The sequence below is a fragment of the Cotesia typhae genome, unplaced genomic scaffold, assembly GCF_013202065.1.
Source record: "Cotesia typhae breed Kobodo isofemale line unplaced genomic scaffold, CoteBio_Ctyphae contig_59, whole genome shotgun sequence".
Lineage (NCBI taxonomy): Eukaryota > Metazoa > Arthropoda > Insecta > Hymenoptera > Braconidae > Cotesia > Cotesia typhae.
The window spans coordinates 1,319,114-1,345,899 of NW_027423761.1; the positions used below are offsets into that span (position 1 = coordinate 1,319,114).

General features: G+C 30.2%; 4 protein-coding genes across 4 annotated transcripts in view; 1 reads left to right on the forward strand and 3 right to left on the reverse strand.

The window, feature by feature from the left end:
- Positions 1 to 750: 750 nt before the first annotated feature.
- Positions 751 to 8,870, forward strand: LOC141532280 (uncharacterized). Its single transcript, XM_074250556.1, has 5 exons — positions 751 to 1,018; positions 2,931 to 3,005; positions 4,825 to 5,182; positions 5,275 to 5,747; positions 7,259 to 8,870. The coding sequence occupies exons 3-5, from the start codon at positions 4,936 to 4,938 to the stop codon at positions 7,871 to 7,873; spliced, it is 1,335 nt and encodes a 444-aa protein (XP_074106657.1). The 5' UTR covers positions 751 to 1,018; positions 2,931 to 3,005; positions 4,825 to 4,935; the 3' UTR covers positions 7,874 to 8,870.
- Positions 8,871 to 9,317: 447 nt separating this feature from the next.
- Positions 9,318 to 10,844, reverse strand: LOC141532441 (uncharacterized). Its single transcript, XM_074250787.1, has 3 exons — positions 10,708 to 10,844; positions 10,089 to 10,566; positions 9,318 to 9,907 (listed from the first exon to the last, which is right to left on the reverse strand). Exons 1-3 carry the CDS (start codon positions 10,831 to 10,833, stop codon positions 9,714 to 9,716), a joined length of 798 nt encoding a protein of 265 aa, XP_074106888.1. The 5' UTR covers positions 10,834 to 10,844; the 3' UTR covers positions 9,318 to 9,713.
- Positions 10,845 to 12,769: 1,925 nt separating this feature from the next.
- Positions 12,770 to 21,308, reverse strand: Chp (leucine rich repeat containing G protein-coupled receptor chaoptin). Its single transcript, XM_074250778.1, has 12 exons — positions 21,126 to 21,308; positions 20,761 to 21,049; positions 20,499 to 20,669; positions 18,855 to 19,330; positions 17,742 to 17,961; positions 17,146 to 17,681; positions 15,788 to 16,178; positions 15,007 to 15,551; positions 14,458 to 14,937; positions 14,079 to 14,318; positions 13,343 to 13,578; positions 12,770 to 13,061 (listed from the first exon to the last, which is right to left on the reverse strand). Exons 1-12 carry the CDS (start codon positions 21,126 to 21,128, stop codon positions 12,770 to 12,772), a joined length of 3,879 nt encoding a protein of 1,292 aa, XP_074106879.1. The 5' UTR covers positions 21,129 to 21,308.
- Positions 21,309 to 22,607: 1,299 nt separating this feature from the next.
- The window catches only part of Uif (sushi, von Willebrand factor type A, EGF and pentraxin domain-containing protein uif), a 36,982-nt gene continuing 32,803 nt past the window's right edge, over positions 22,608 to 26,786 (reverse strand). The window contains exons 8-13 of the mRNA XM_074250777.1: positions 26,609 to 26,729; positions 26,446 to 26,508; positions 25,835 to 26,025; positions 24,562 to 25,752; positions 23,370 to 23,486; positions 22,608 to 23,302 (exon numbers count right to left, since the gene is read on the reverse strand). Of these exons, the coding sequence (XP_074106878.1) occupies positions 23,271 to 23,302; positions 23,370 to 23,486; positions 24,562 to 25,752; positions 25,835 to 26,025; positions 26,446 to 26,508; positions 26,609 to 26,729 (1,715 nt within the window). The 3' untranslated portion in view covers positions 22,608 to 23,270. The remainder of the gene's footprint in view (positions 23,303 to 23,369; positions 23,487 to 24,561; positions 25,753 to 25,834; positions 26,026 to 26,445; positions 26,509 to 26,608; positions 26,730 to 26,786) is intronic.

Genomic DNA, 26,786 nt, shown 5'->3' on the forward strand with positions numbered 1-26,786 from the left:
ACATCACATTTCCTGACTGACTTACTTGCGATCAATAAAATTTCCAAGTACCCAACCAACTTCACAGTTGGTTAAAAAGCTCTCATTATTACCAAGTTTCACTAAAATACATTTCTATTCCCCCTTCCTTCTCCACTCTTGATCATTTTTACGTTACATAATTAATCAAAACAATATTAACTTTCCGAAACATATATTCATAGAATTATTTTTAGCTAAAAAATACAATAAACGTTAAAAACAAAATAATTTTCCCAGTCTGACGCAACAGTTTTTCAGAATTGCGACTGTAGTACACTCTCTACTCCTTCCTCCAATGTTAAAAGCGATTAATATCAATTAGTGCCAGCATTGAGCATGTGATAGAATCACAAGGTCTAGTTCAAAAAGTAACCTAGAAACTGGCCTTAAAAAAGCTCGCCCTCTGCCGGAAAGAAAAGTTCAGCCGTAAAACTCTTGGCGGCAACATCAAAGCTTATTATCGATATTATCTAACAAAAACATTTCCAGGAATCCCCAATAATCTGGGTTGTTGTCCGTGCCATTAAGCGCTACGTGTCCCACCACCCACCATTTTGTCGAACCCATCACTTCCATTGGGCCACCGTGACGTCAGTCCACCGTTGATTGGCGCGAAATGACGTCAGTATCATTTTATTCGCGGGTTCTTCACTAATACATTTAAATTAGCTGTCCTATGAGTCATGACGTATGTTGATGCGCGTTGCAAGCCTGATTTCGCGTTTTCTATTCTCATTGCATACTACGTCCGCGACTCAAGACTTTCACACCTGCTACGTCAAGTCGTGATACATTTAAGTGTTAAATAAAAGTATTTATTTATCAATAAGCTTTCCGAAAGTTTTAAAAAAATTTTTAACGCCCTAATTGTTTTTTTAAAAAGTTTTATTATTTTAACCAAGACTTTTTAAATATATTTGACGGTAAATAAGTTGATTATCGACCCTTTTCACCACTCCAAGTGGAAACAGTCCAATCACCGATCGATTTAGGGAGGGTAAGTAAAAAGAGTTATTTTTCTACGTTTTGTTTACGTAATCGTGGATTTTTCCAGAAAAACTCGCGCCTATTCTTGTAAAATATTGTTACATAAATCTAATTATTTTTATTCGTCGCAGTTATTTTTTTTTCTCCCCCAAATTATTTTTTTTTTCAATAAAATAACAACAATAACAACAAAAATATTTTTTTTAAAGAAAAAATGCTGTTTCATTCTGTTGCAACTTTCAGAGCGTTAAATATACGCATACACGTCATGTAATTGTTGAATATTTGTTATCATCATTGCTTATCAAAGATTCCTTTCCCCTACTCTTGCTTTTTTTATCACAATTGTCGTACTATTGAATAAAATAATTGCAAAAAAAATAATTGTTCAGATTTTTTATTCGCGAATTGAGAAAGATGACGTAAATCTTTATTATATTGCTCTATGGGAGTCCTTTACGTAACGGTTAAAATACGCTTTACTCGGTAAATATTACTCCGGCATTCATTATTTTAATTGTCCGTGGTCATGATCAGACAATTAGATTAAAATATTCAATAAATAATTTATTGTTATGAAATTCTTTAGAATTATTGATTTTTAGATAAGATCTTTTTAATAATAGTTATATCTACTTTCCTGGTAAAACACTGAGGTAATTTTATAACAACACGTGGTAAGACCGTGATTTTAAAGGCACCAAAAATAGTTTGTCTGGAGATAATTATCTGTTACATAAAAAGTTTCATTAATTTAAATTGATTGGTATTATTCTTTAATTATCAATCTTAAGTGACTCATTCTAAATATTATACAATCTGTTAATTTACTTGCCAATTTCAATTAATTATTTTTATTATTAGAATAAAATTGTATTATTATTTAAAAACATCAGAAATAATTGATAAATTTACTTAGTGATTTATGATGAGTCATGGTCAGGTTATAAGATAAAAAACATGTTTCCTAAATATGGCCTCAATTTATTGACGAAAAAATAATCATATGACTTTACTATTTTTTTTATGTTTTAGATAAATTAACTGTTTATTTTATTAAGGACGTTTATGTGTAAATCTTGTAATACACTAAAAGAAAAAATTTCTTTTGAAAAAAATTATTAATATTGTAATGAAAAATTAATTCGTTAAAAATTTAATTTCTTACAAGGAAAGAACAAGATGACACTAGATATCATCCCAGATTATACTGAGTGAAAAAAATTTTTAGATAGTAGCTAGTATAATCCAGATTACAATGAGTATAATCCAGATATCACCCAGTATAATCTAGATTATACTAGCTACGATCTGAAATTTTTTTTTCACCATAGATATAACTGAGTAAAATTTTTATCTAATTGTTTTCTTATCATTGTTCATTTTTTTCAGAAAAAATTTTTTGATTATAATGAATATAATCCAGATTACAATAAGTATAATCCAGATTACAATGAGTATCATCCAGATTACAATGAGTATAATCCAGATATCACTCAGTATAATCTGGATTATACTAGCTACTATCTAAAAATTTTTTTCGCCACAGATACACTAAGTATAATCTGGGATGACATCCAGTGTCATCTTGTTCTTTCCATGTACATAATATAATCCGAAAAAATATCCCGTATAATTTGAATCATACTCAATAGAATCTTGGATTATATCATTTTTTCGAAAATTGTGATATTCACCTTTTTTTTTTTTAATTAATAAATTTTTTTTGAAAATTTGTAAAAAGTATTTCCGGTAAAAAAAAAATTATAAACCATTATAAGATTATTGATATTAAAATTTTTTTCAAGGCCTCAATAAATTTCATAAAAAGTTAGCATTCATTTAAATTGAGGGAAGCGCATGAACGTCCTTGATAATTTGATAGAATTTTATATTAACCAATATTTTTATTTTGTTAATAGGTTTTCAAAATCCCTCCTATTTCAAAGCGTTCAACGGCCAGCAACATTACATTTGATAAGGGCGGGGAATTTAAAGTAAATATATATTTTTATTAATTTATTATATTTACATTAATCAGTCGTATAAAAAGTATTTAAATGAATAATAACCATACGTTAATTGAAATTTTTTAAAAATGAACATATCATGTTTTTAATTTTTTTATTAGCACTTCAAAATAATATTAATAACCGAAATACTGATAAATAATCGATAATTCATTATTTTTTACCAGTACTGCAGTTAATGACCCTCAATGGTGACGATTTAGAACTATAAATTCCCAATATTTTTTCTTGGTATCATGGTAACAAGTCATTTCTTTAATAACTATACTAGATTTTACTTTTTATCGTTAATTCCTATTTATTTAGTGCCTAATAGTTTCTTAAAGTAGAGTGTATAGAAATTAAGGGAAATTTATGACACTTTTTTAAAAGTAAAATTTTATTATTTTGAATGTTCATCTTGTATAAAAAAAAAAAAAATTATAAGCGATTTAAAAGTTTTTAATGAGAATTTTTATAATTGGCTTTTATTGAAAACTTGAAACAATTTTACTGGAATGGGAAAAGTTTTTTAAAGTTTATAAGTTATAACCAAATGAATAATTAATAGATCGGATTTTCGCGATAAATCACCCCTTAAAGTTTCAAAAATTAATTAATTAAAAATACTGGGATAAAAAATTAATTTGTTGAAAATTTTAAGCAATTTTATTTTTTAGCTGACAGTTGAAAAAAAGCTTTCTAGATTTTAGAAAAAACAATTTTTTTCCAAAAGGGTAAACATCTACAAATTTTTTTTCCAAAATCAAAAAAACTTTTATTCACAAAAAAGTTAATTTTAGAAATTTTTATTTCTCCAGCTAGGAAATAAAATCGCTTAAAAATTTCAACAAATCAATTTTTGGTCACACATATGACCTTTTTTTTTTTTTAAAGAAATTTTTTCATTTAGTGTGGTATATTTTTGAAAATTTTTTTTTAACACTAAAAGATTCTTTTCTAGTCGGAAAAAACAAGATTACACTGGATATCATCCCAGATTATGCTGAGTGAAAAAAATTTCAGATAGTAGCTAGTGTAATCCAGATTACAATGATTATAATCCAGATATCACCCAGTATAATCCAGATATCACCCAGTATAATCTAGATATCACCCAGTATAATCCAGACATCACCCAGTATAATCCAGACATCACCCAGTATAATCCAGATTACAATGAGTATAATCCAGATATCACCCAGTACAATCTGGATTATACTAGCTACTATTTGAAATTTTTTTTCGTCACAGATATCACGGAGTATAATCTGGGATGACATTCAGTGTCATCTTGTTCTTTCCGTGTACTTGCATAATGATTCGTCAAATTTTAATTTTTTTTACGGCGTTTAACGTGATTTTTATTTTAAGCCCAAAAAAATTACTCATTACATGCAATATGATCTTTAAAATTCCAAAGTTATGCAAAAAAAAAATACATTTTATGAAATTATTCGACATTGATATTTATCCAACAATTTTGATGCACTTTTCAAAAATTGAAGTTGTTTTTTGAGACTAAGACCTGATCGGATTATTTCAGATTATTTTTACAATTTCATTTATAAGATATTCCAAAATCTACTGAGCCAATGATACAGGACTCCTTCGAACACTGTAAAATTTTGATCGCTCAAACAGCTCCAAATTTATACGGAGTTTACGCAGATCTCGACTCGACTTTCCAAATAAAACGTTTCATAGACTAAACTAACTATTGAACTTAATAATCATAAATTATCTTGTTTTAATTAACAATATCAATTTATAAACTCTCTAACATTAAACCCTATGATAATTACAGGTACAAGAACAATGCAACAATACGAAAAAGCAGTCCTCTGCTTCTCATGGCGTGAAATCTCAGCCGAAGGTGTCGGTTCCACCCCAGGTGGCCGACGATCAGCATGCAATTATGACACCGATTATCAGTTCAACGACGGAGAAAGAATTGATGAAAGATATTATATGGATTACGAAAGCACCATCTTCGAGCTCGATGAATTCATCCCCGAATCTGAGGGACGAGGACAACACAACAATATTTTCACCAACTTGGGAGGAAAATTATCAGGATCTAAGTGGATGGTGCTCCAAGATCCCCATGGATCACAGAAGTTACAGTTTTCCTGTAGGTGAATCTCTTAATGGTAGGCATTCAGGTACGTCGATCTCCCCGTAATTAAAAAATACAAGCTAAAATTTTTTTTCTGCATTTTCAATTATTTTTTAATTTTTTTTTTTTTTTTTTCAGATATGAAAATCGACGATCAGACTTACTCGACAAACGTGGGGGTTGACGTTTTTAACGTGGGTATGACTTCTGCAACAATCGATCTTGATGATTTTAAGAAGCAAAAAAATATTAATAATAACAATAATAATCTTAACAACAGTAATAATATGAATAATATCATTAAAAGTAATAAAAATGTGATGCTATCACCGATTGATGATGATAAACCAATTATGCTGGGGGGGACCATTGATGTACCTGATGAATGGTTGGACTTACCTAAATCTTCCATAGCCTCACGGACAGACGAATGGATACGGCTTGTTGATAATGACAAAATGGACGAACCGTTTCAGCCAATCGAAATTAATCAATTAAATGACAATGTCAATTTGGATAGCTACTCTGCAGAGCCAACAGTCAATTGGGATATTATTAATAATTTCGATAACAATGAAAAAGATTTCGATCTGCTATCCTATTTATGCGATGTAAGATATTATATTTTTATCATTTTTTAGATTTATGCATCCATTTTTTAACAAAAAAGCTTACTTATTAGCCCGTGTAAAGAAAAATCGTCTTAAAATTGTCGTTTGTTTAAGATCTTAAACGTGACACAAACCAAGACTATATTAAGACGCCAAAAAAAAATCCGAGAGCAGATTTTTTAAATTTGGTTCTTGAATTTGTTATGAAAATTAATTTTTAGACAAGTTTACAACTTTTTAACTGCTATATTTTTGAGGACGCTCATTTTAAATTGTTGAAAACTTATTATCGGACAATTTTAAAACTTTTTTAAGACGCTCCGTTTTAATGTTCCGGGGCTCTCTCGCTGTTAGCTCATCGTCAAATAGTCTGGAAAAAATTTTTTTAAACTTTTTTAAGACTATTTTAAGATTTTTTTAAGATGATTTTTAGATTATTTTAAAACTATTTCAAGATTTTTTAAGACTTATTTAAGATTTTTTTAAACTATTTTAAGATTTCTTCAGACTATTTTAAGATTTTTTTAAAACTATTTTGAGATTTTTTAAGACAACTTTTAGACTATTTTAAAACTCTATAATAATTATCCGGAGCTGTCGCTGTGATATCGTTATATTTTCATAACAAATTCAAGAACCAAATTTCAAAAACCTGCTCTCGGAATTTTTTTTTTTGGCGTCTTAAAAAAGTCTTAAAATAGTCTCAAAAAAATTTTTTTTAATTATTTATGACTATTTTAAGATTTTTTAAGACTGTTTTCTTCAAAAAATCTCAAAATCGTCTTAAAAAAATATTAAAATAATGTTAAAAAATCTTTAAATAGTCTTAGAAAATATTAAAATAGTCTCAAAAAAATCTTAAAATTGTCTAAAAATTAATTTTCATCACAAATTCTAGAACCAAATTTCAAAAATCCGCATTTGGAATTTTTTTTTTGGCGCCTTAAAAAAGTCTTGAAATAGTCTTGGTTTGTGTCACGTTTAAGATCTTAAACAATCGACAATTTTAAGACGATTTTTTTTACACAGGAGGGTAACAATAAAAAATTTTTGAAGTTTTTTTTTAATTGGATAAAAAGAACTCTATTGAATTTTTATATTTACGAAAATCTTAAAGATGTTGCAATACAGAGAAAAAATTTATTTTGAAAAAAATTATTAATATTATAGTGAGAAATTAATTAGTTAAAAATTTTATTTCTTAGCTGAAGAAATAAAAATTTTTTTCACAGCAACTTTTTTTTTGAAAAGAAGCTTTCTAAATTAAAAAAAAAATTTTTTTGGATGAAAATTCTCAAATTTTTGAAATAAAATTGTTTTCATCCAAATTTAGAAGACTTTTTTTAAGAAAAAAGTTACCGGGAGATTTTTATTTCTTCAGCTAAGAAATAAAATTTAGGAAAATTTTTAACTAATTAATTTTTTATATTGATATTGTAATTTTTATTCCAAAGAACTTTCTTATTTCATTACAATGAATAGATTTAACAAAAAAATAAAAATTTTTTCAGGACAACATAAATTCACCAGAAAGTATATCAACAGATTCAATAGACATTTATCAAGCATCGACGAGCTACATAAATAGCACTAAAAATGAAGGAATATCTCCAAGAATGCATAACACGCGAAGCAGAAAAAGAAATTACAGCCAAGCAACAATAACTTCTCCATCAAAAAATTTGGATGACTTGGATATTAAGCCGTTGAAGCCATCGTTTGTGTCTCAATTGTCACCATCAACTTTATCATCATCGTCCGGAGCGAGATCCACTAAAGCAACGACAAGGGCAATAAAACCCACGAAAAGCATAAAAACGCGCATGAAAAAAGAAGTTATCGATAGTTTTGACACACAAAGTAGACGAGGAAGGAAGCGACAGTACGACAGTGAATCAGAGGGGGAAAATTCAGACTCTAGCTATCGCGAATCGCGAGAAAAAAATAACGAAGCTTCGCGTAAGTCCCGCATGAATAAAAAAGCTAAAGAAAAATGCATGATGATGGAAGCCGTGAGTTTAGACAAAACTAATAGAATACTTAAAAGCAGAGTAGAGCAGCTTGAAAAGATGGTAATAACAATGCGCACTGCTATACTTAAATCTGCGTTAAGAAGAAATTTTTAAGTTTACATTTGTTATTTTATTTTTAATCTTTTAATTAATAACACCATTCCACAATTATATATTTTTACTTATCTCGTTATCGTTATATTTATTTTATGAATAACGAAAAATATTTAAATGGTGTTTCTAGGCGCTCTTTTTTTTTTTTTTTTTTTTTTGCTAAGAAGAAACAAAGATTTAATATTTATAAAGAAAAATCTTTGGCACGAATTATAATAATCGTTTTATTGCTTGATATTTAGAAGAGACATTAATATTTTTTATAATTACATGAAATATATTGAAAGATAAAAATATCTTTTTATTTTTTAAAAATAGATACATAAAAAAATTTTAATATTTTTGTCGTTAAAAAAAAAATTATAAAATTATAAAAAAAAATTTTAGTCTACTTACAAATGTTATCAATTATTGTTATAATTTTCTGGTTAATGGATATATATTATAGATTAATTTTTATGGGAAACTGCATGATTTACTACGTTAAGTTTACAGCATAGTTACATAAAAAATGTAACTAATTAATAACTTTTAATATGAATAATTGTTATTAATAAATATAATGAAGTTATATTTTTTGTTGGCTTTGAAATTTTTAAAGCCGACTGCATGATGAAATTATTTTTATCAACTTGTTGATTAACCAATATGTTGGCAACATATGTTTAAAAGCCACATAATGCAAAAAGAAACATATAGTTACTTATTTTTCACAAGAATATCAATAAATTTATAGAATTTATAATACCTATAATAAATCTACTGGAAAATATTTTTATGAAATGAAGTAAAAAAATTTATTTTGTAAAAAATTATTCTTTCAACACTTGGCTTTCAATAGTGCCTTAATTTACACTCTACAAGCATTTGTAATGAATAATTTGTAATTATAAATGCAAAATATTTTTCTCTGTATTGATTAGCTTTTATTTTAGCTACAAAAAATACATTATACGTGTAATTGAACTTGGAAAATAAAATAAATGCATGGTTCCAATATTTTAGTAATTATTTCCAAAAAATCCTTCCTGATGAAATTAAAAAAAATTTTTTTTTGGTACATATTTGTGGTTGATTTTTTGTTTTAAAATACAGTATTTAGAGAATTTAAAACGACAAAAAAAATTAATTAACTTTTTGGTGATTTTTTATGCACAGAATTTACGCGAAAAATGGCCGCTTGAAGAGTTAAAAAAAAAAATATTGTGAAGATTCAAGATTCTTCTTTTTTAATTCAATTTAAACTAGAATTCAAATTTGCGCGCGCAAACGCGCGTCTGCGATTGGGAGTTGGGTATATTTTCATGGTTATGATATATTCGACCAATCGAATAATTACGAATAGTTTGCTTACATGATATATTTTCATATTTTTCATCTGAATTATAGGATAAAATTAAAAAATATATCCAACACAACAAATATTATTGAATATTAATTTTCTTTATTTATTTATTTTAAAACCCATCAACAAAATCGAGCAGAATACAAAATTTAACAAACATTGTTATCTTTATTTTTTTTCATTTATAAAAATACATTATCAATAAAAACATTGCAATCGTAAACATGATGAACAGCAAAATTGTCCCAACCACGAACCTTACATCGTTTGTAACGTCGTTGAATAATGTTAAAAGATTAGTCTTCTTGGTCAAGATTGAGAACATCATTTCATGATAATACGCAATAACATCCACGCACTTGTAATCAGTAACTTCTATCGGAAATAGCTGATCCTGGATATCATAAGTTTCATCAGCTAATTCTTTGATGTAACCTTGCTTCAATAATTCCGGGATCTTCATATTCGGAATAAAGTTGATTGTTGACGTGGTATTCATGAGAAGTGATAGCTGGTATAGTGTGTCAAATATTTCATGTTCAATTTTTTACTAATGATTTTGTTACCATATTCTCTTTTATACGTTTCATTACTAAAAACATCTAGGGAACAAAATCGAGAAGTTTTAACCTCTGCATTTTCCAGATGATCCGTTTTGTCAAATGTTATATTGTTACAAATCTCTGGGTCTGAAAATAAACATAATGAGTTATTACTCATTATCTACACTAGTATGTAGAATTTAACATTCTAGTGTGTTAAATTATTAAATCAACACATGAGAATGTTAAAGGTTTGGCATAGAGCCCTATTTTACTAAAAAAGTACGCCCGTCTGGCATTTGTCACGTGATTTAATAAAATAAAGTACCTTTTGTGTATTGTAGCCTGTAAAGTGTCATTTTCTTGTCGTCGTCTTCGCCAAATTCGTCAATCAGTTCCCACCGTGCCGGTGCATAACTTGCATAAGGATTCAGCGTCAAGACAACTGTCAAATTTTTTCTATCACACAAATAATAAACATCCAGCAAATTTAGCTTCCACATGTACTTTAAAATTGTTTTAGTACTATGGCAACGTGAGCCGGTCTCGACGATCAGAAATGGCGATTTTATGTTCCAGAACGTCGACCTCTGAAGATTATTGATGTCTACCTTTAGTTTATCAATTGATTCAAACGCAAGCGCGTACGTCGGGTACGTAGGAAAAAAACCTGTGATCTCTTTGTCGAATTTTCGGTCAATCACAATCAATGGATTCCCGCCTGGGTTCCAATTGTTGTCAAGTAGATCCTCGGAGATCACCATCGGATTCGAATTGTTTACGAAACACATTTCAACCAACTCCCTCTGTTAATAATAATAATAATTTATTAGATTTTAAATAACAATTTCAAGTTCCTTTATGAAAATTGATTAATGAAGTTGTTTAAATTATCCTCTGAGAAAATACAAATTTTTTTGTAAGATAAAATAAACAATAAGACTCACCGCATCACGTCTAAGACATTTTGAAGAATCTTCATACTTCGAATCGTTAATTTTTAGTATGTTCCACTCGATACTCGCAGTAGACGCCCCCCAAAATAGAATTAATAGAATAATTTCTCGCCACATTTCTATGAATTTCCCATTACTAAATTACATTTAACCGGTTATCTATCAGAAAGCCTCTCTGATCTTCAAATAAATATACAAATTGCACAATTTTTCTCCGATTATACACGAGCTTATAAAATTACAGAAAAAAAGTATCCATAGCAACATTTGTTGCGAATTGAAAAAAAATCCATATTTCCCGGGAAAACTTCATTGCGTAAGGCGTAAAATGATTAGCTATTTGTTAATTGAATTGCTTGACGTGTTTATGGTCACACACACTTAACCGTTCACAAGTGTGTCACATACAATTTTATTTATTGACGCATTTTGATTTGCTTAATCTGTTTTTATGGTTTAACAACAATATAATAATAAAATTTTCCTAAAAATTTGATTTTCAAAAGTTTTAACCATGACCCTCCTTACAGTCATGATAATCCAGATTTTTTTGCATAATAATATCAGCACATCGATTGAAAGGTAATTTTGACCTATTAAATACTTTTTTCTTCTTTATTATAGTGCGTTTTATTCCGATATTTATAGATGAATTTTATCGATCAAATATATGACTTATCGTGAAATAATCAAAGACTTGAATTTTAGGTGATAATAGTCATCAACTCTAGAACTTACTTCTCGCGCGTTCGCGATTGACATGCAATAGAATTTTTGAATAAGAAGATACGTGAACGATCAAGCTTGCATTTTTCACACGCTTGCGCATTAAAATATGTTAACTATATAAGCGTCTGCGCACTGCAAGTGCATTTTGATCATTTTCTATCTTTCTCTTGTCAAAGATATTTAATATTTGATATCTTCTACACGCTTGCAGCTTTATATAGCATATAAAGTGAGGTTTGACAAAAACAGCAGTCAATTGTTTTAGTATTTTATTTATTAAATCAATCAATCAATAAGTACATATAATTAAATAATTACAATTAAATTCATTCAAAATTATCGTCGGTGATGTCGTTGGAAATCGGAAATATGTCGGACAAGGAACTTGATGAAGCAGTTACAGTAAGTAATAATAATAATTAATTATAAGTAATTAATAATACCAACAATATTAATAATTTCGATAGAATCACCTAAAAAATCTCGGGGACATAGAAGTGACGGGAAAATATACAGAAAAAAGTTAATAAAAACGACGAATTGTGATTTTAAAAAAATTGCGAATTGGATACCCGTAAATGCGGTGATTGGAATGAAAGCTCGCGATCATTCGATAAAAATTCTCTATTAAATAGTAATTATAATAATAACAAAATAAATAACGCCGAATGGAAGTGTAAAAATCTGTACAGTATTCCAAACCTCGAACCGTGCAACAATTTACATTCTTACCGGGAAACTCCGCCATCTGCTCTGTGTAAAATAAAACTCTCCGGCGATAGTGATACATTTGTATCTGACAAAGAAGACTATAATTTATTTGAAAAGTTAAAACATTATTTAATTGATTATCAAGAAAATGTACTGGGGATATCTTCTTCAGAAGAATATAATTTTTCTGCTCTTATGAAGATGATGGGACAAGCCATGGCTAAATCTTTACTTGCTCTTTTTTATTTTATCATTAATGTCATTCCAATGGCACTGGTTTGTTCATTTATTTGTATAATCTAAAGTAAAAGCCTCTATATCTAAACAATTTTATTACAGATAACCTTGTTCATCTTGCATTTCATTTTGGACAAGACACTGGACATTAAAAAAACTAAAAATCGTCAAGAGATGGCAATTAAAATAATGCTCTTGGGATTACAGCTTACATTTGTGTATCTCAGCTTCACGTTTATAGTGGGACTCATTTGGATCCCAGTTTTTCAAATCATCTTACGTATTGTTTCTTGCTGTACAATAGATCCATACAACAATTAAAATTTATAAATCATCCTATCAAATTTTACTTCAGAATTTAGATATAAATTTATCTTCAGTTTAAATTTTTAGCAGCAAGAATACAGATTATTAGCACGAGTAACTGAGATACTTGATAAGTGCTTGATGCTGACCAGCCACACTCAATGTCTGACTTAAGAGCTTCTATTACCGAGATGTTATTTTTGTTAGCACAGAAACTCTCCCGCAAATCATCATCCCAACCATTGTCCCAGCAGCTATATTCGTTTTCTTCGTCGCGCTCGAAATCGTACTGATGAAGAGGGAACGTATTGCATCTGTCTTCTTGGTACTGTCTGTGTTTCCTTTGCCAGCCTTCAATCCATCTGTTATAGTTTGGAAATTATTATCATATTTCTTTCATTTAATTTATGAAATATTATACTCAGTGTTATCTGTGGTGAAAAAAAATTTCAGATAGTAGATAGTATAATCTAGATTATGCTGGGTGATATCTAGATAATACTCATTGTAATCTGGATTATACTAGCTACTATTTGAAAATTTTTTTTCACTCAGTATGATCTGGGATGATATTCAGTGTCATCTTGTTATTTCTGTAGACCGTGATTTAAATCCATCAGAAATTAAATATTTATAAACATACCCGATTTCGCAATCACAAGTAACAGCGCTTCCTTGCATTCGTAGTCGCATTAAAAATTTCTTGTCGGTTGCACCAGGTTTGTAACCGTTCGATGGATTTTCTAGTGTCTTAAGATCGTTATTGTGCAAGTCGACAGTGATATTCCGGACTGTCCGTGCATTTTCAAACAGCTTTCTCGGTGCTTTACTAACAGATGTGTTGTAAAGACCAAAATGAAGATGTGGACTTCGCATTCCCTAGTTTGATTAAAACTTGGTAATTAATAAAAACTACATGGAAAAAAATAAATAGTAAATGCAACATGATTAAATCATGTTGCAGACACATGATTTGTCATGTTTCGGCTACATGACAGTCATGTTGCGGTAACATGAGAAACAGCAAGTGACAGCAACATGATTTGTCATGTTTCAGTTACATGAAAATCATGTTGCTGTCACACGATTTTTTAATGCTACTGCAACATGATTGTCATGTAGCCGTAACATGACAAATCATATTGCTGCAACATGATTGCCATACAGCCGAAACATGTCAAATCATATTGCTATCACATGATTTTCTTATGCTACCACAACATGGTTGTCATGTAGCCGTAACATGATTTTCATGTAGCCGAAACATGACAAATCATGTAGTTACAACATGATTTCATCATGTTGCATTTGCCATTAATTTGTTTCCGTGTATTAACAAACTGCTTAAAAAATTTAATTACTATATGAAAATAGCATACTTGTAGAATGTCGATGTCAATATCTTTCAAACTTCTTCCAGTGAAGGTAAAATTAGACAATTTAACCGGAAATTTTCCTTTCATTTCTTTTTCAAGAGTTGTCTCATTTTGGACATCAACAAGTAAGTTTTTTAATCCATGATTGTACTCAATCAAATTAGGAATATTGAAGTTTTTAATTGTAGTGTAAGCTGTAATGAGAAGAGTTTGAAGTTTTGATGCTTTGCAGAATGCTCCAGCCTGTAGAAAAATGTTTTCTATTAAAAATTCAAGATAATTGATTTGAAACACGATAAAAAAATTCAAATATTCATGATCACTCTTATAGTGTCAATAATGGAGACTTTTGCCTTAAATATTATTAATTAGAAATTTTTACCTCGAAGGTTAAAAGAGGAAGTTGACGAATGTCCAGTTCAATTAGGCTATCAGCAGGTCCTAAGAAACTTGTATTGGAAACAGATGTGATGGGATTGTAGGCAAGATTGAACGATTTTAATTCAAAAAGTGTATGAGTAATAAGTGGGACGACTGTTAAATCATTGTGGCTAAGATCAAGATGATGAAGAGATGACAAATTAGATGCTAATTCTGCTGGAATTGACGCAAGCTCGTTGTTGGACATATAAAGAGTACGTAAATGCCGAAAGGGAAGCTCTGGAATCGTCAGAAGCGAAATATTACTGAGACCCAGAGTCAGTAGCGAGTCATCAAGACCAAAAAATGTCCGTCCGTGATTTTCAAGTATCAGTTGTTTGTTATTACTGAGATCCAAGTACATCAAGTGATGAAGTTCGGTAAAGACACCATCATCGAGTCGCACTAATCTATTGTATGATAAGTCCAAAAATGTTAAGCTCTGAAAGTAAAATATTGTTATTTGTTAATGTCGAATAATTAATTATTAATTAATTAATTAAAAACTTACACGAAATTTATTTATAGAGTCAGCGATGTTGATACTTGACAAAAAGTTCCAGGACAAATCAAGAATTGAAATAGAAGCTGCTGCTGTACCAGTAATTGCTTTTGTAGGTAAGCGCATAAATTGGTTATTTGAGAGGTCAAGACTTTCAATAGTAGCATCGGTGAACAAATTATCTGGCAAAGTTCGTAGTCTGTTGAATGACAAATCTAGGATGCGTAACTTCTTTAGGCTTCTTAGAGTTTCCGCGGGGATTTCCGCGATGTTGTTGTGGGACAGCAGCAGCACTTGTATATTCTTGGTATTACGGAAACAGTCAAAATCAATGTCACTGAGTTCATTGTGACGTAAGTCAAGCCATTGAAGGTGCGGCAGATTACCGAATACTGCTTGTGACATGTTGACTATTTCGTTATGAGACAAATACAGATGAGTCAAAGCGTATTCTACTGGACGGAAGTAATACTTCATTATATCCGTAATGTTGTTGTGGCTCAAGTCCAGCACACGGATGTTTGATTGCAATGTTCCTCCCATGTTGAAGTACACTTTAATAATTAATTATGTATTCTTTATTAGGATAAAATTAAAAAGTTTGGAAAATCCAAAAGTGCACGCCCCATAATCTCATTTTCCATTATAAAATTTATTAAAATAAAATATACGAAAGCAGAGCACTACCTTATCCGCTTTGCTTATGAGGCGTGCAAAACTATCCAATCATTTTTGTTTTTTTTAAACACTTGGACTTGTAGTGAAAGAACTAATTAATAATCGAACTTACTACTTGTTGCTGGTGTGAAACTAGAAGTATTTATTTCTAGTTTGCTGATCGAATTGTGACTCGCGTTGACTTTGAAAGAAGCTAGAGTTCCAACTTGGTCAAACCAAGCAAAATCAAATTCATTCATTTTGTTGTAAGCTAAATCCAAAAATTCAAGATCGGGCAAATTTTGGAAGGCTTCATCGACGACACTTTTTATTTTGTTCCCTCTTAAATTAATATATTTCAGCCGATTCATATTCATAAATGCACGTCGTTCGATTTTGTCGATGTTATTGTCTTGCAAGTTCAAAAATGTCATTACTGACAAATCGACAAATGTATGAGTTTGGAGATTTGTTATGTGATTAAACGCAAAATCAACTTCTTCTAATGTTGAGTGTATGTCACCCTACAAACAATAATAATTTTGTTAATCTGCTATATAATCAGGTCTTGATTTGAAATTATGTCTTTTCAAGGTTTCTTATATCCATCCGTCACCAGTCCCATTAAACTGTATCTAAACCGTGGTTTTAAAAGTGCTCTTTAATCGGATATAATAATAAAGACATTTAACTTAGCTAAGCAAGAAAATGACCTTTTACTTAATATTATTTATGATGGCACTTAATTAGATAATAACGATGAAGATAGGTTTGAATAATTATTTTCTATTTTTTCCCAAAAAGAACATTTAATAAAAAAACATTTGAAAAAAAAAAAAAAACGTCCCGATAAGTCAATTTTTGAAAAAGTTATGGCAATTTAAAAATAAAAAAGCGATTTTGTTGAAAAATTCATAACTTTTTTTTTGGTTGGGTAAAAAAATTTGAAAAAATTATGAGAGACGTTTTTGATAGGGTAGAAAAGGAGGAAAGACTTTCAGCCAAATCAAAAGTGGTCGATTCGGCGTAGAATGCCTTATATACATCAAGCGACACCGTCCATAATCTGCTCGATTTTTAATTTTGTTGAAATGTAAAGCAAAATTTAATAAAAATTGACAATGTTAACATTGGAAAAATAGGAAAAATCCCTATGTTTTTTTTTTTTTTTTTTTTTTTTTTTTTTCGTGTACAGAAAACAAAATTTACTTGAATCAAGTAAATAATTTTGAAGAACTTCATCATCTTAGAAAATTTTTCTTGGTTTAAATAGATTTTACTTGATTCATTGTCTATTGAATTATTTTTAATTGATCCAGTGATTGCATTATTATTTTTAAAATTTATTTAAAAAATACTTAAACTATGTATAGTGTTTGCAAATATCAAAAAATCATGAAGCCAAAGTTTTCTAATTCATAATCCGTAAATCTCGTTAATCATAGTGACTGCAGGTAGCTATAGTATAAATAAATATTATTAAAAGTTTACCTGAAAAGTTCCTTTTCGTATTTCAGTTATTTCATTGTCCTGAAGCTCAATTCTCTTGATTCGTTTCAAAAAATGAAAACACGTGTCAGGCATTGAACGAATTTTATTATTACTCAAATCAAGATATTGTAAATTAGTAAGAGACTTAAATGGTTTACTAGGTAGTTCACTCAATGAATTGGACAGAGCATGAGCAAGTTTAAGAGTCAACAAGGAATGTCCCACTTCAGAAAATGCTTCATCGTCCATCGAAGAAATAGAGTTTTCCGAAAAGTCTAAATATTTTATTCCCCGAACATGTGTGAATGCATGACTTTTAATGCTGTTCAGATTGCTGCGTGTTATGCGTAACTCTTTCACGTCAATACCGAACTCGATGAAATCGTCTGCCGACAATGAGTCGTGTGATAATTTAGATAAAGCAAGAAAACGCAAGTTACGCATTTGCCGCAGATCTTGAAGAGATATCGCTGCATTTTGTCGGCCACTCAAATCTAGGTTGTACAGCGAGTACTGGAAGCCCGTAAATACTTCCACTGAAAATAAAATTTATTTTGAATGTTATAAATAAAAAATTTTGATTAATTTTAATCAACCTGGTGAAAAAGTTGCTATTTTATTGTCCTTGAAAATGAGTGTCCTCAAAAAATCAAATTCTTGAAATAGATTTTGCTGTAATTCAGTAATATTATTCCCTGATATGTCTAAAAGCTCGAGAGATGATTCAAGACCACGCAATGAAGCAGAATCAATTTCTTTGAGTTCACAATCGGTAAAATAAAGTTCTTTTATTTTAGAATCTCTAAACGCGTCATCCTGAAAAAAAAATAATAATTTTAGCGAATTGCAAAAAAATGCTTTTAACTTTATACAAATCGTCTGTAAAAAGGTAAAAGGGCGCACAAAACAATTTTTTTTTAAATCGTTCAGAAGACAAAAATCTGTAAAAGAAATCGTAATTTTTATTTCACAAAATAGTAACGGTGGACTATACTTCTCATTTAGTAATTTTTACGATCTACTATTGGAAATTTTATCCAACAAACAAGACCAGCGAGAGACTCAAAAAGTCCAATACTATACAGCTAATTATACAATATGTGTTTGTGAACTTTACAATTCAACTATTGTAAAAATTGATCGTCGGTTTTTTTAAAAGAAGTATTAGGGAGAGAGAGAGAGATAGGAGGTTGGACTAATTGCTACTTTTACAGTAACCGAAAAAAGAAATTGAAATTTTTCGACCTATCCGGGAATCGAACCCAGAACTCTTTGGTTGGCAACCAAAGGACTCTCCCTCTACGCTATCCGAAGTAAACTACTACCAAAGTCCTTCAACATTTAGATAAACTCGAAGTCTAGCGCTGTGCACGGCCATCACTCACACTAATTGAAAAACATTCCAATGCGACTATTGTAAAATTTGTTATACTTCTATTGGGAAGATACAGATGCAGCACTGGACAATTTTAATCTCTCACTTTTTACAATAGTAATATCTTACTTTTTCTAATCGTAAGTTGGAAAATTTCATGAATAAATAGTAAATTTTCTTCTAAAATATTTGACAATTAATACTAATGAAAGTATAGTCCAGCTTTACCATAGTTGTATCGTAAATTTTATGCGTCAAATATGCCTACTGCTCGATTGACAAAAAAAAAAAAAACTTATGCGCCCTTTTACCTTTTGGCAAGCGAGATAGTTACCTCAATTTCCATCAGAGGGTTTCCACTCATATAAGTTGTATTAACCCGGAAAAAGTGCTGAAATGATCCCGGCGGCAGAATTTCTATCTGATTATAATCAAGACGAAGAGTGTCGAGTGAAATTTGAACCCCACGAATTTCAGCTTCCATTTGTGGTTGTATCACTCGTGAGATACGGTTATAACTAAGATCCAATATTTTCATGTGTTTGAGTGTTGACAATTGGCTGTAAGGTATAGACATCAATTGATTGCCATTAAGATAAAGTTGAGTCAAATGAGCCATTCCATCACGGAATACCGAGGAGTCAATTTCTTTAAGACTGTTGTCGCGTAGATCAAGAATTTCAAGATATGTTAATCCAGAAAATGCATCTGCAGGTAATTTGTCAAGGTGATTTTTTCCGAGACGTAATGTGTGCAGAGTATTTTCAAGACCTCGCCAATTATCTGCTGCTATTGTTGATATTTGGTTACCTGTGAATGAAAATTATTTTAAATAGAAACTTTCTAAATTTTTTTTTAACTTTATTAAATTTCCCTTTCGAAATTTTTGGGTGATTTTCAACGAACTGAAACTCCGAGAAAAATGATCGTACAGCAAAAAAAAAAGCAAATTGTATCTCCAAGTGTCTAGTTTTCAGATATGACCATGAAAATTTTTTATCATGTTCGGGTCTGGAGAAATCCTAAAAAAATCACAAAGAAAAAATTTTCCAAATTTTTTCTCGTCTTAAAAAAGGTCTACGGGCTTCAAAAAATTTTTTTCCATTATTTCGCTGAAAAGCTTTTTTAAAAAATTTAATGCCCTTCAATTTGACGTAATCAAAAAGCCTGTACGATGATTTGCCGTGGAATTATCGTCAGTCAAAGCAAAAAAGTACTTTTTCACTTTGACAATCAATAACTCTGGAAATAATGATCGTATAGAAGATCGAAGGACGGTTTTGAAAACTACACGATATTTTCTATAAGATAACGTGAATAGCTTTTGTCAAAAAAATTTTTTTTGAATTGAAAACTTTAACTGAAAAAACGACAAATATTCGCATAATTAAGGATATTTGGATAACTTGGTATAACTTTGGATAAAATGGATGAACAAAGGATATCGTCGGTAATTTTTTAACCTCCAAGTGTCCCCTAAAATCCCTGAAAAATTCAAAGCGCTGCGATTTTTTTTTCATAGTGCCCCGAAGCTTCAAATTCTTTGTTTTTGCAAAAATCACCATTATGGGCAATTTTTCGATTTTTATTCATTTCTTCAATGAAAAAATTTTTTTTTCTCAAAAATCTTTATTTTTTCAATCAAAGAGATTAATTTCACTTAAATCAATCATCACTTACATTAAGCAACAATACTTTTCAAGATATTGATAAAAATTAGAACAATGATTTCAAATTATTAAATATAAAATCATAAAAAATGTTTACCATTTACTCAAATCGTTTTTTAGGAATTCTTCTTAACCGGTAATTTTAAATAGCATTTCTATCACTTAGGCCTTATTACCCGCGAGTACCTTATTAAAAAAAAATTGATTCGTATAGAAGACACTTAAAAGTATGAGTATTCAAAAATAGAAGAATATTGTAAGTGATTTTGCACAGTACCTCAATAACAAAAAAATAAAAATATATTTACCAGTTAAATCAAGGATCTTTAATTTTTGTAGATGACGAAATGATTTACTGGGTACTTGAACCAATTGGTTGTATGGCAATTCAAGTTCCCATAGTGATCTTTCAAGCCCTAGAAACGCCTCGTCTGGTATTTCAGCCAGCGGATTATATCGGATTTGTAAATTATAAAGGCCTAGAATATAAAATAGATAAATAAACACTCGATCAATATATATACCTGTGTCTTCTCTTGGGTAGGTAGTTGTAAAAAATGACACACTTACCTGTATTCATGAGAAATTGAGGCTGAAGCTGTCTCAATCCATTATTGCCTAACTGGAGTATAAAAACTTTTGACGAGTTAATAGGTTCGGGAATTCTCGACAGGGGAACGTTTTCGCAATTGACAATTCCCAAATCGGGTACTGCTTTTGAACACGTGCACAGAGGATTGAAGAAACACGGCGGATACTGAACTGGCAATTCATGCATTCTCACCATTGACGCCCAAAACATCAGTACCAGTGTTACGATCAACATTATGTACCCCATTTTAAAAAATACAAACAAATTCTGTAATATTTATTGTATAATCAAGAAACTAGGTGCGTAAAAACGGAAATAAATTGAAACAAATTGATTACATTACCATGACAAAGTAAAAAAAGCAGACAGGTTTAACAAACAAGCCCAACTGATCTTAATGTAAGCAAAAACTAAATCAACTTCAGCTTGACGAGGACAAGAAGCAGCTTTTTTGCGAATGCAGCGCGTGACTACCAAGTTAATAATAATCAAGGGGCTTCGTCAGTTATCTAGCAGTTTTGGTGCTTCTCTTTACACGATTATAAGCCTTGCAAATACATATACCAATACACATAAACTTTATGCTAACCCACCCCTCACAAAAGCACACCAACATTTCATTAGCATTCAATTGCGAAAATACTATGTAGTAGTTGAGCTTTAATCATTGTGACTGACGTTTTTTTTTATTTCAGATTATTTTTGCTACGACACAATTTTCTTCATTGACTTTCAAGGCTGCATCCTACTTAATAAATATTTTATTGTTTTAACTGGGGATTTATTAGCTTTTACAATTAGACAGTCGTAAAAATATAGAGGAGGATGTGGAATGGCTTTTGAATTTACATTTAATAGATAGCCAGACCGACACGCGAAGATTATAAAATACACAATGCATTATTCATATTATCAAAACAATTTTATTGTAAGAGAATATGAACTGCAGAAAGGGCACATTTTATCATTTTTTTACTATTCAAATCTTTGGCGCGTACAATTTTTCTCTATAATTTATCTTTATAACATTTAACCCTTTGTAAAAAAAAAGACTTATTTTAATCATTTTCATTCTTTACGAAAATATGAGAAAACACGGAGTAACCAATATATTTTTAAAAAAATTGGAAAAAAATTTTTTTGAAAATTTAAAAATTAAAAAAAAAAATTGTTTTAAAAAATCTTTAATTAGTCTTAAAAAATCTTAAAATAGTCTCAAAAAAATCTTAAAATAGTCTTGAACAATCTTAAAATACTATCAAAAAAATCTTAAAAAAATTTTTTTTTTAAATTCAAAAATTAAAAAAAAATTTTACAATAGCCTTAAAAAAATCTTAAAATAATCTTAAAAATTTATTATCCTAAGCTTCAATCAATTCAAAAAAAATTTAATCTTAAGTTGATCGTGAGATTATCAAAATTACTATTTTTTTTATTGCAAAAAAAAAGTGGAAATTTATTTCTTCTTTTTTTAATTTTTTAACCACTATTAAAATCAATTTTTATTATTAAAATGATTTACTATTTATTATCTAAAATCTGCAGCTGCTATACAAACTTTTCCCAAGTACTGTGTTTTAAATTTGAGTAATAATATTTATCGCCTGATGAAAATTTATTTCTGCTCTAGGAATGTCTTTTCTGTTAAGTTCAATGTAGTTTTCTCCTTTTTTTTTTGTATTAATATATTTTATCTACAAGATAAACAAAAAATGAAAGAGAATAAATGAATAAACAGCCAGAATTTATGATTAAATTTTTATTTAAATGTTAGACGAATCCTTAAAATATTTACAAATTTCTTAAGTACTAAATCATCGTTGTCATAAAATATAAAAAAAAAAAAAAATAAATGTTTCCATTATTTTTTATTCGTAAATAATTATAACGCTTATTTGTAAGTATATTACAAAAACAGATACAAATTTATAACAATGTCTTTATATATAATTTTTTTTCAAATATCTATAATAATAATTAATATAAAAAATAATATTAATAATTAATATCATAGTCCAAGCATACAAAAACTTTCGCACAAGTTAATTTCTATTTTATTTTTAAAATTGTGTAATTACCGAAAACTTTAAGCTTTATTCTGCCAAAGTTTCGTAATTCGTACTAAAGATCAATGAGTATTAATTAAAAAAAAAAAAAAAAAGTACCAACCACACATAAAAATATCCTCACGTTGTTCATACATTCGTTGACTCAGTCCAGAGTTTAGGAGAGGTTCAGTAAAAGAAAAAAAAACAAATTGACGGATTTGTGCCGAAGTAATAATTAATCTAAAGATCTAAATCATCACTTCAGGACTTTTTAAAGTCGTACGATTTTTAATAAATATTTTGTACGACCCCCGCCGTTGTTGAATTAGAAACAATTAATATTATTTATCAATTTATATAATTGTAAAAACCATTCCATGAGATTGAACGACTTAATATGAGCTGTTGAAATGGTCGAAGGTGGTAGTTTGTTGTTTTGGTCATTGACCCTCGCTGTCACTGTCACTTTTGTCTAAAAACAAAATTATGAATCTTATGCGAAAATTCAGATAACTTCAAAAAAGCTATTTGAAGCTCACCTTTTTTTCCTGGATATGCATGACGTTTCAGTCTATCATAAAGATCATCCTTGGTACCATAAATGCTGGCATTTGAACGCGCTAAGCTGTTCATTTTGCCTCCGTTGTGCAGACTCTCTGGAACATTTATAAATATTTTAAATTAGTAATAATTACTTTAATCATTGATAAGGAAGAGTCCTAAAGTTGCTGTAAAATTTTTGTAAAGGTCTCCTAAAGCAGTTATAAAAGTATCCTAAAATTGTTCTAGAGTTGCCATAAAAGTGTCATTAAATTGTCATAAAAGTATCCTTATATTCATGAAATTGACCCAAAATTGTCATGAAAGAGTCCTAAAGTTGTCATAAAATTGTTATAAGTGTCATAAAAGTATCCTAAAATTCATAAAAATGTCCTAAAATTGTCATAACAGTATTCAAAATTTATAAAAGTGTTCTAAAATTGTCATAAAAAAGTCCTAAAGTAGTAATAAAATTGTTATGTGTCATAAAATTGTCATAAAAGTATCCTGAAATTCATAAAAGTGTCCTAAAATTTATCAAAATGTCCTAAAATTGTCATTAAAGTGTCCTAAAGTTGTCATAAAATTGTTATAAGTGTCATAAAAGTATCCTAAAATTCCTAAAATTGTCATCAGTATCCTAAAATTTATAAAAGTGTCCTAAAATTGTCATAAAGTTCTCATTAAAGTGTCCTAAAATTGTCATAAAAGAGTCCTCAAGTTGTCGTAACATTGTTATGTTATAAAATTGTCATGAAAGTATCCTAAAATTCATAAAAGTGTCCTAAAAATGTCATAACAGTATCCTAAAATTCATGAAAGTGTCCTAAAATTGTCATAAAAAGTATTCTTTACAACATTTTTTTTTTTTTGAGTAAGTGCGACAAGATTTTTTTAAAATCTGTGCCAATTTAAATGAATATTTTTTTTACTGATCATAAAAAATTTAATTTGTCTATAAATATACTGTAAAAAATCTCCAAAATTAAAATTTTGGAAAAAGTTTCAAAAAGTCATACAAATTAATTTGCAATGATGCTGACTGATGTGAAAATAACATCCTGAGTTCTGAAAATTTTCCAGACTTTCTCTATAAATTTTACAGAGTTTTTTTTCCCGTGCTTCTTTTCAGCATGGAACCTTCAATGCTTTTTTTACTTTTCTCCACGCAAAGTAATAATTAAAAATTACCTTTCATATAAGTCTCATTGTAGAAATTGGGCATTTCCCATCCGTCTTCTTCGTCATCATAATAATGAGCATAAGTACTGTGATGAGAAGGTGCAATAGATTCAGCGTAGGGAGTGGGCGCTCCGTAATAAAAGTTGACTTGTGATCCATTTTGATCAGTAGCGGGTGTAATCATTTTCTTGGGCTCGCGTTTTCGACTTGCACGAGCACAAATCATCCATACCAGTAAGACAATGAAGATAATAAGTATAATTCCACCGGAAACCCCGCCAATTATGTAGAAGAACTCTGATTTTTCAGTGCAGTGTTTGCCGGTGAAGCTACCGCTGCATCTACAAGAGGGTTGACCACGGCTGTCCTTCATGCAAACTCCCTCATTGTCACAATACCCAGTACAGACATCGGAACAAACTGTGCCGGTCCCATTGTACCCTGGCTTGCATTCGCATTTGAATTCGCTGGTCTCTGGAATTAGCAAACAATAAGCATTGGCGTCACAGTGCATTTCTTCGCCGCTCATTTCACACGGGTTGGTGCACTCAGCTTTGCTGGTGCCACCAGGTCCTTTGGTGCTGGTATTCGGCGGACAGGGAATGCAGAAAGTTTGCTGAGGCTCGGATTGATAAGTGCCCTTCTTGCATTGAACGCATTCATTCAAAGTGCCGTTAAGATGCGTACCAGGCTCACAAACGGGCAGTGAGCACTCTTCAACAGCCGCAGATCCCATGTTGGGCGTAGTTCTACCCAATGGGCAAGCTTGACAAGCTGCTTGCACGCCTTGGGTTCGGTAGGTGCCTCTTGGACAAGGCTCACACTTTCCTTCGACTGCCAATTGTTGACCCGATCCACATTCATCGCGACACTCTTCATGAGACACTGCTTCAGCGGTTCTTGTAGTTTTGCCCAGTCCGCAAAGCAAACACGAAAAGCTGCCCTCGTTTGGTTGGTAGAATCCGTGACCACAGCTACGACATAGTCCCGCTGCGTCGTCGTAGTATTTACCAGCAGGACAACGCTCCTTGCAATCAGCTGCGCTTCGTGCTCCTGGTCCTACTGTCACGCTCGATCTTCCTGCTATCACAGGACAACTGCTGCATTTAAGCTGGCCTGATTCACTTTGGTAAGTTCCTACTGGACATGACACACACTTGTTTGTCGATTCATCGTAGTAACTTCCGACCGCACATGGTACTGTTGATGTTAATTCAATTTATTATTATTCAATAGTTATAAATTTTTTTTCTCATTGTACAGTTAAATAAAAAATAATTACCGCAGTCAGGTGCCATAACAACTTGACCAACTGGACAAGCATAATCCGATTCAAGTATCAACGAAGCAGGATCCGGTACGGTGTTAGGTAAAATATCATTAACATCAAATTGATCTTCCTCAAGAATTAATTTCTCAAGTAGACTTTGTACCGTTGCACGATCATTTGAGTTTGTGTTTTGAATTGGATCGCTGTGAAAATAATTATCAATTTATTAGTACACATTATAAATATGTATGTAAAAGCTTTTATAACATAAAACATTATTAATTATTAATGCTATTGCTATGAATGCTATGTACAGCCGTTATGCGTTGACGCCGTTAAACACAAGCCACCATATTATTATCTCCATCCTGTGTAATTAAACCTATTTAATGAGTAATGGATCTTATATGACATATATGTTAATTACAATATAATATATTGTATTATAAAATCATGTTTTGTTCCTGAATGTATGCTTTTTTATTTATAAGTTAGTAAAACGTGCAAACGAACGTTTCTGTAATTTATGAGTTTGATTTCATTTAAATGAACATGTGTATTATGTAACCGTTGTATGTGAATTATTTTTTTTATTTTGCTAATCGCGCAGCAAAATATCTTACTTTATTGCAGGGAATGCAATCTCCACTTGATAGGTATCACTTCCTTGACGAGCGTGTCTCGTTCTGAGTAAAACAATTAATATTTATAATGATAATAGCAATCTTAATTTATTTAAAATAATTCGGAAAAGAAAAAAAACGCTAAATTTTGAATGTAACTTACGCTTCAGCTGGCACAGCAGCAGATATCGTGTAAATTCCGCCGTCTTCATCAGCTTCACGGGTTACACGAGCCTTGTGATCACACTGGACGTCAATGTCCAAATTCTTACACTCTCGAGTACCTAAATGCAAACAGTGTTTGAATTTATTTTTTTCATCAAATTTTCTTTGAGGGGTCA

Excerpts from the sequence above, each read along its gene's own strand:
- LOC141532280 (XM_074250556.1), top strand. The coding sequence starts at position 4,936 with ATGACACCGATTATCAGTTCAACGACGGAGAAAGAATTGATGAAAGAT. Across the intron at positions 5,183-5,274 it reads TCTTAATGGTAGGCATTCAG|ATATGAAAATCGACGATCAG; the intron begins GTACGTCGATCT and ends TTTTTTTTTCAG. Across the intron at positions 5,748-7,258 it reads TGCTATCCTATTTATGCGAT|GACAACATAAATTCACCAGA; the intron begins GTAAGATATTAT and ends AAATTTTTTCAG.
- LOC141532441 (XM_074250787.1), bottom strand. The coding sequence starts at position 10,833 with ATGTGGCGAGAAATTATTCTATTAATTCTATTTTGGGGGGCGTCTACT. Across the intron at positions 10,567-10,707 it reads AATGTCTTAGACGTGATGCG|AGGGAGTTGGTTGAAATGTG; the intron begins GTGAGTCTTATT and ends TATTATTAACAG. Across the intron at positions 9,908-10,088 it reads CAGGCTACAATACACAAAAG|ACCCAGAGATTTGTAACAAT; the intron begins GTACTTTATTTT and ends GTTTATTTTCAG.
- Chp (XM_074250778.1), bottom strand. Across the intron at positions 17,682-17,741 it reads AATAGCAACTTTTTCACCAG|TGGAAGTATTTACGGGCTTC; the intron begins GTTGATTAAAAT and ends TTTTATTTTCAG. Across the intron at positions 16,179-17,145 it reads TACGAAAAGGAACTTTTCAG|GGTGACATACACTCAACATT; the intron begins GTAAACTTTTAA and ends TATTGTTTGTAG.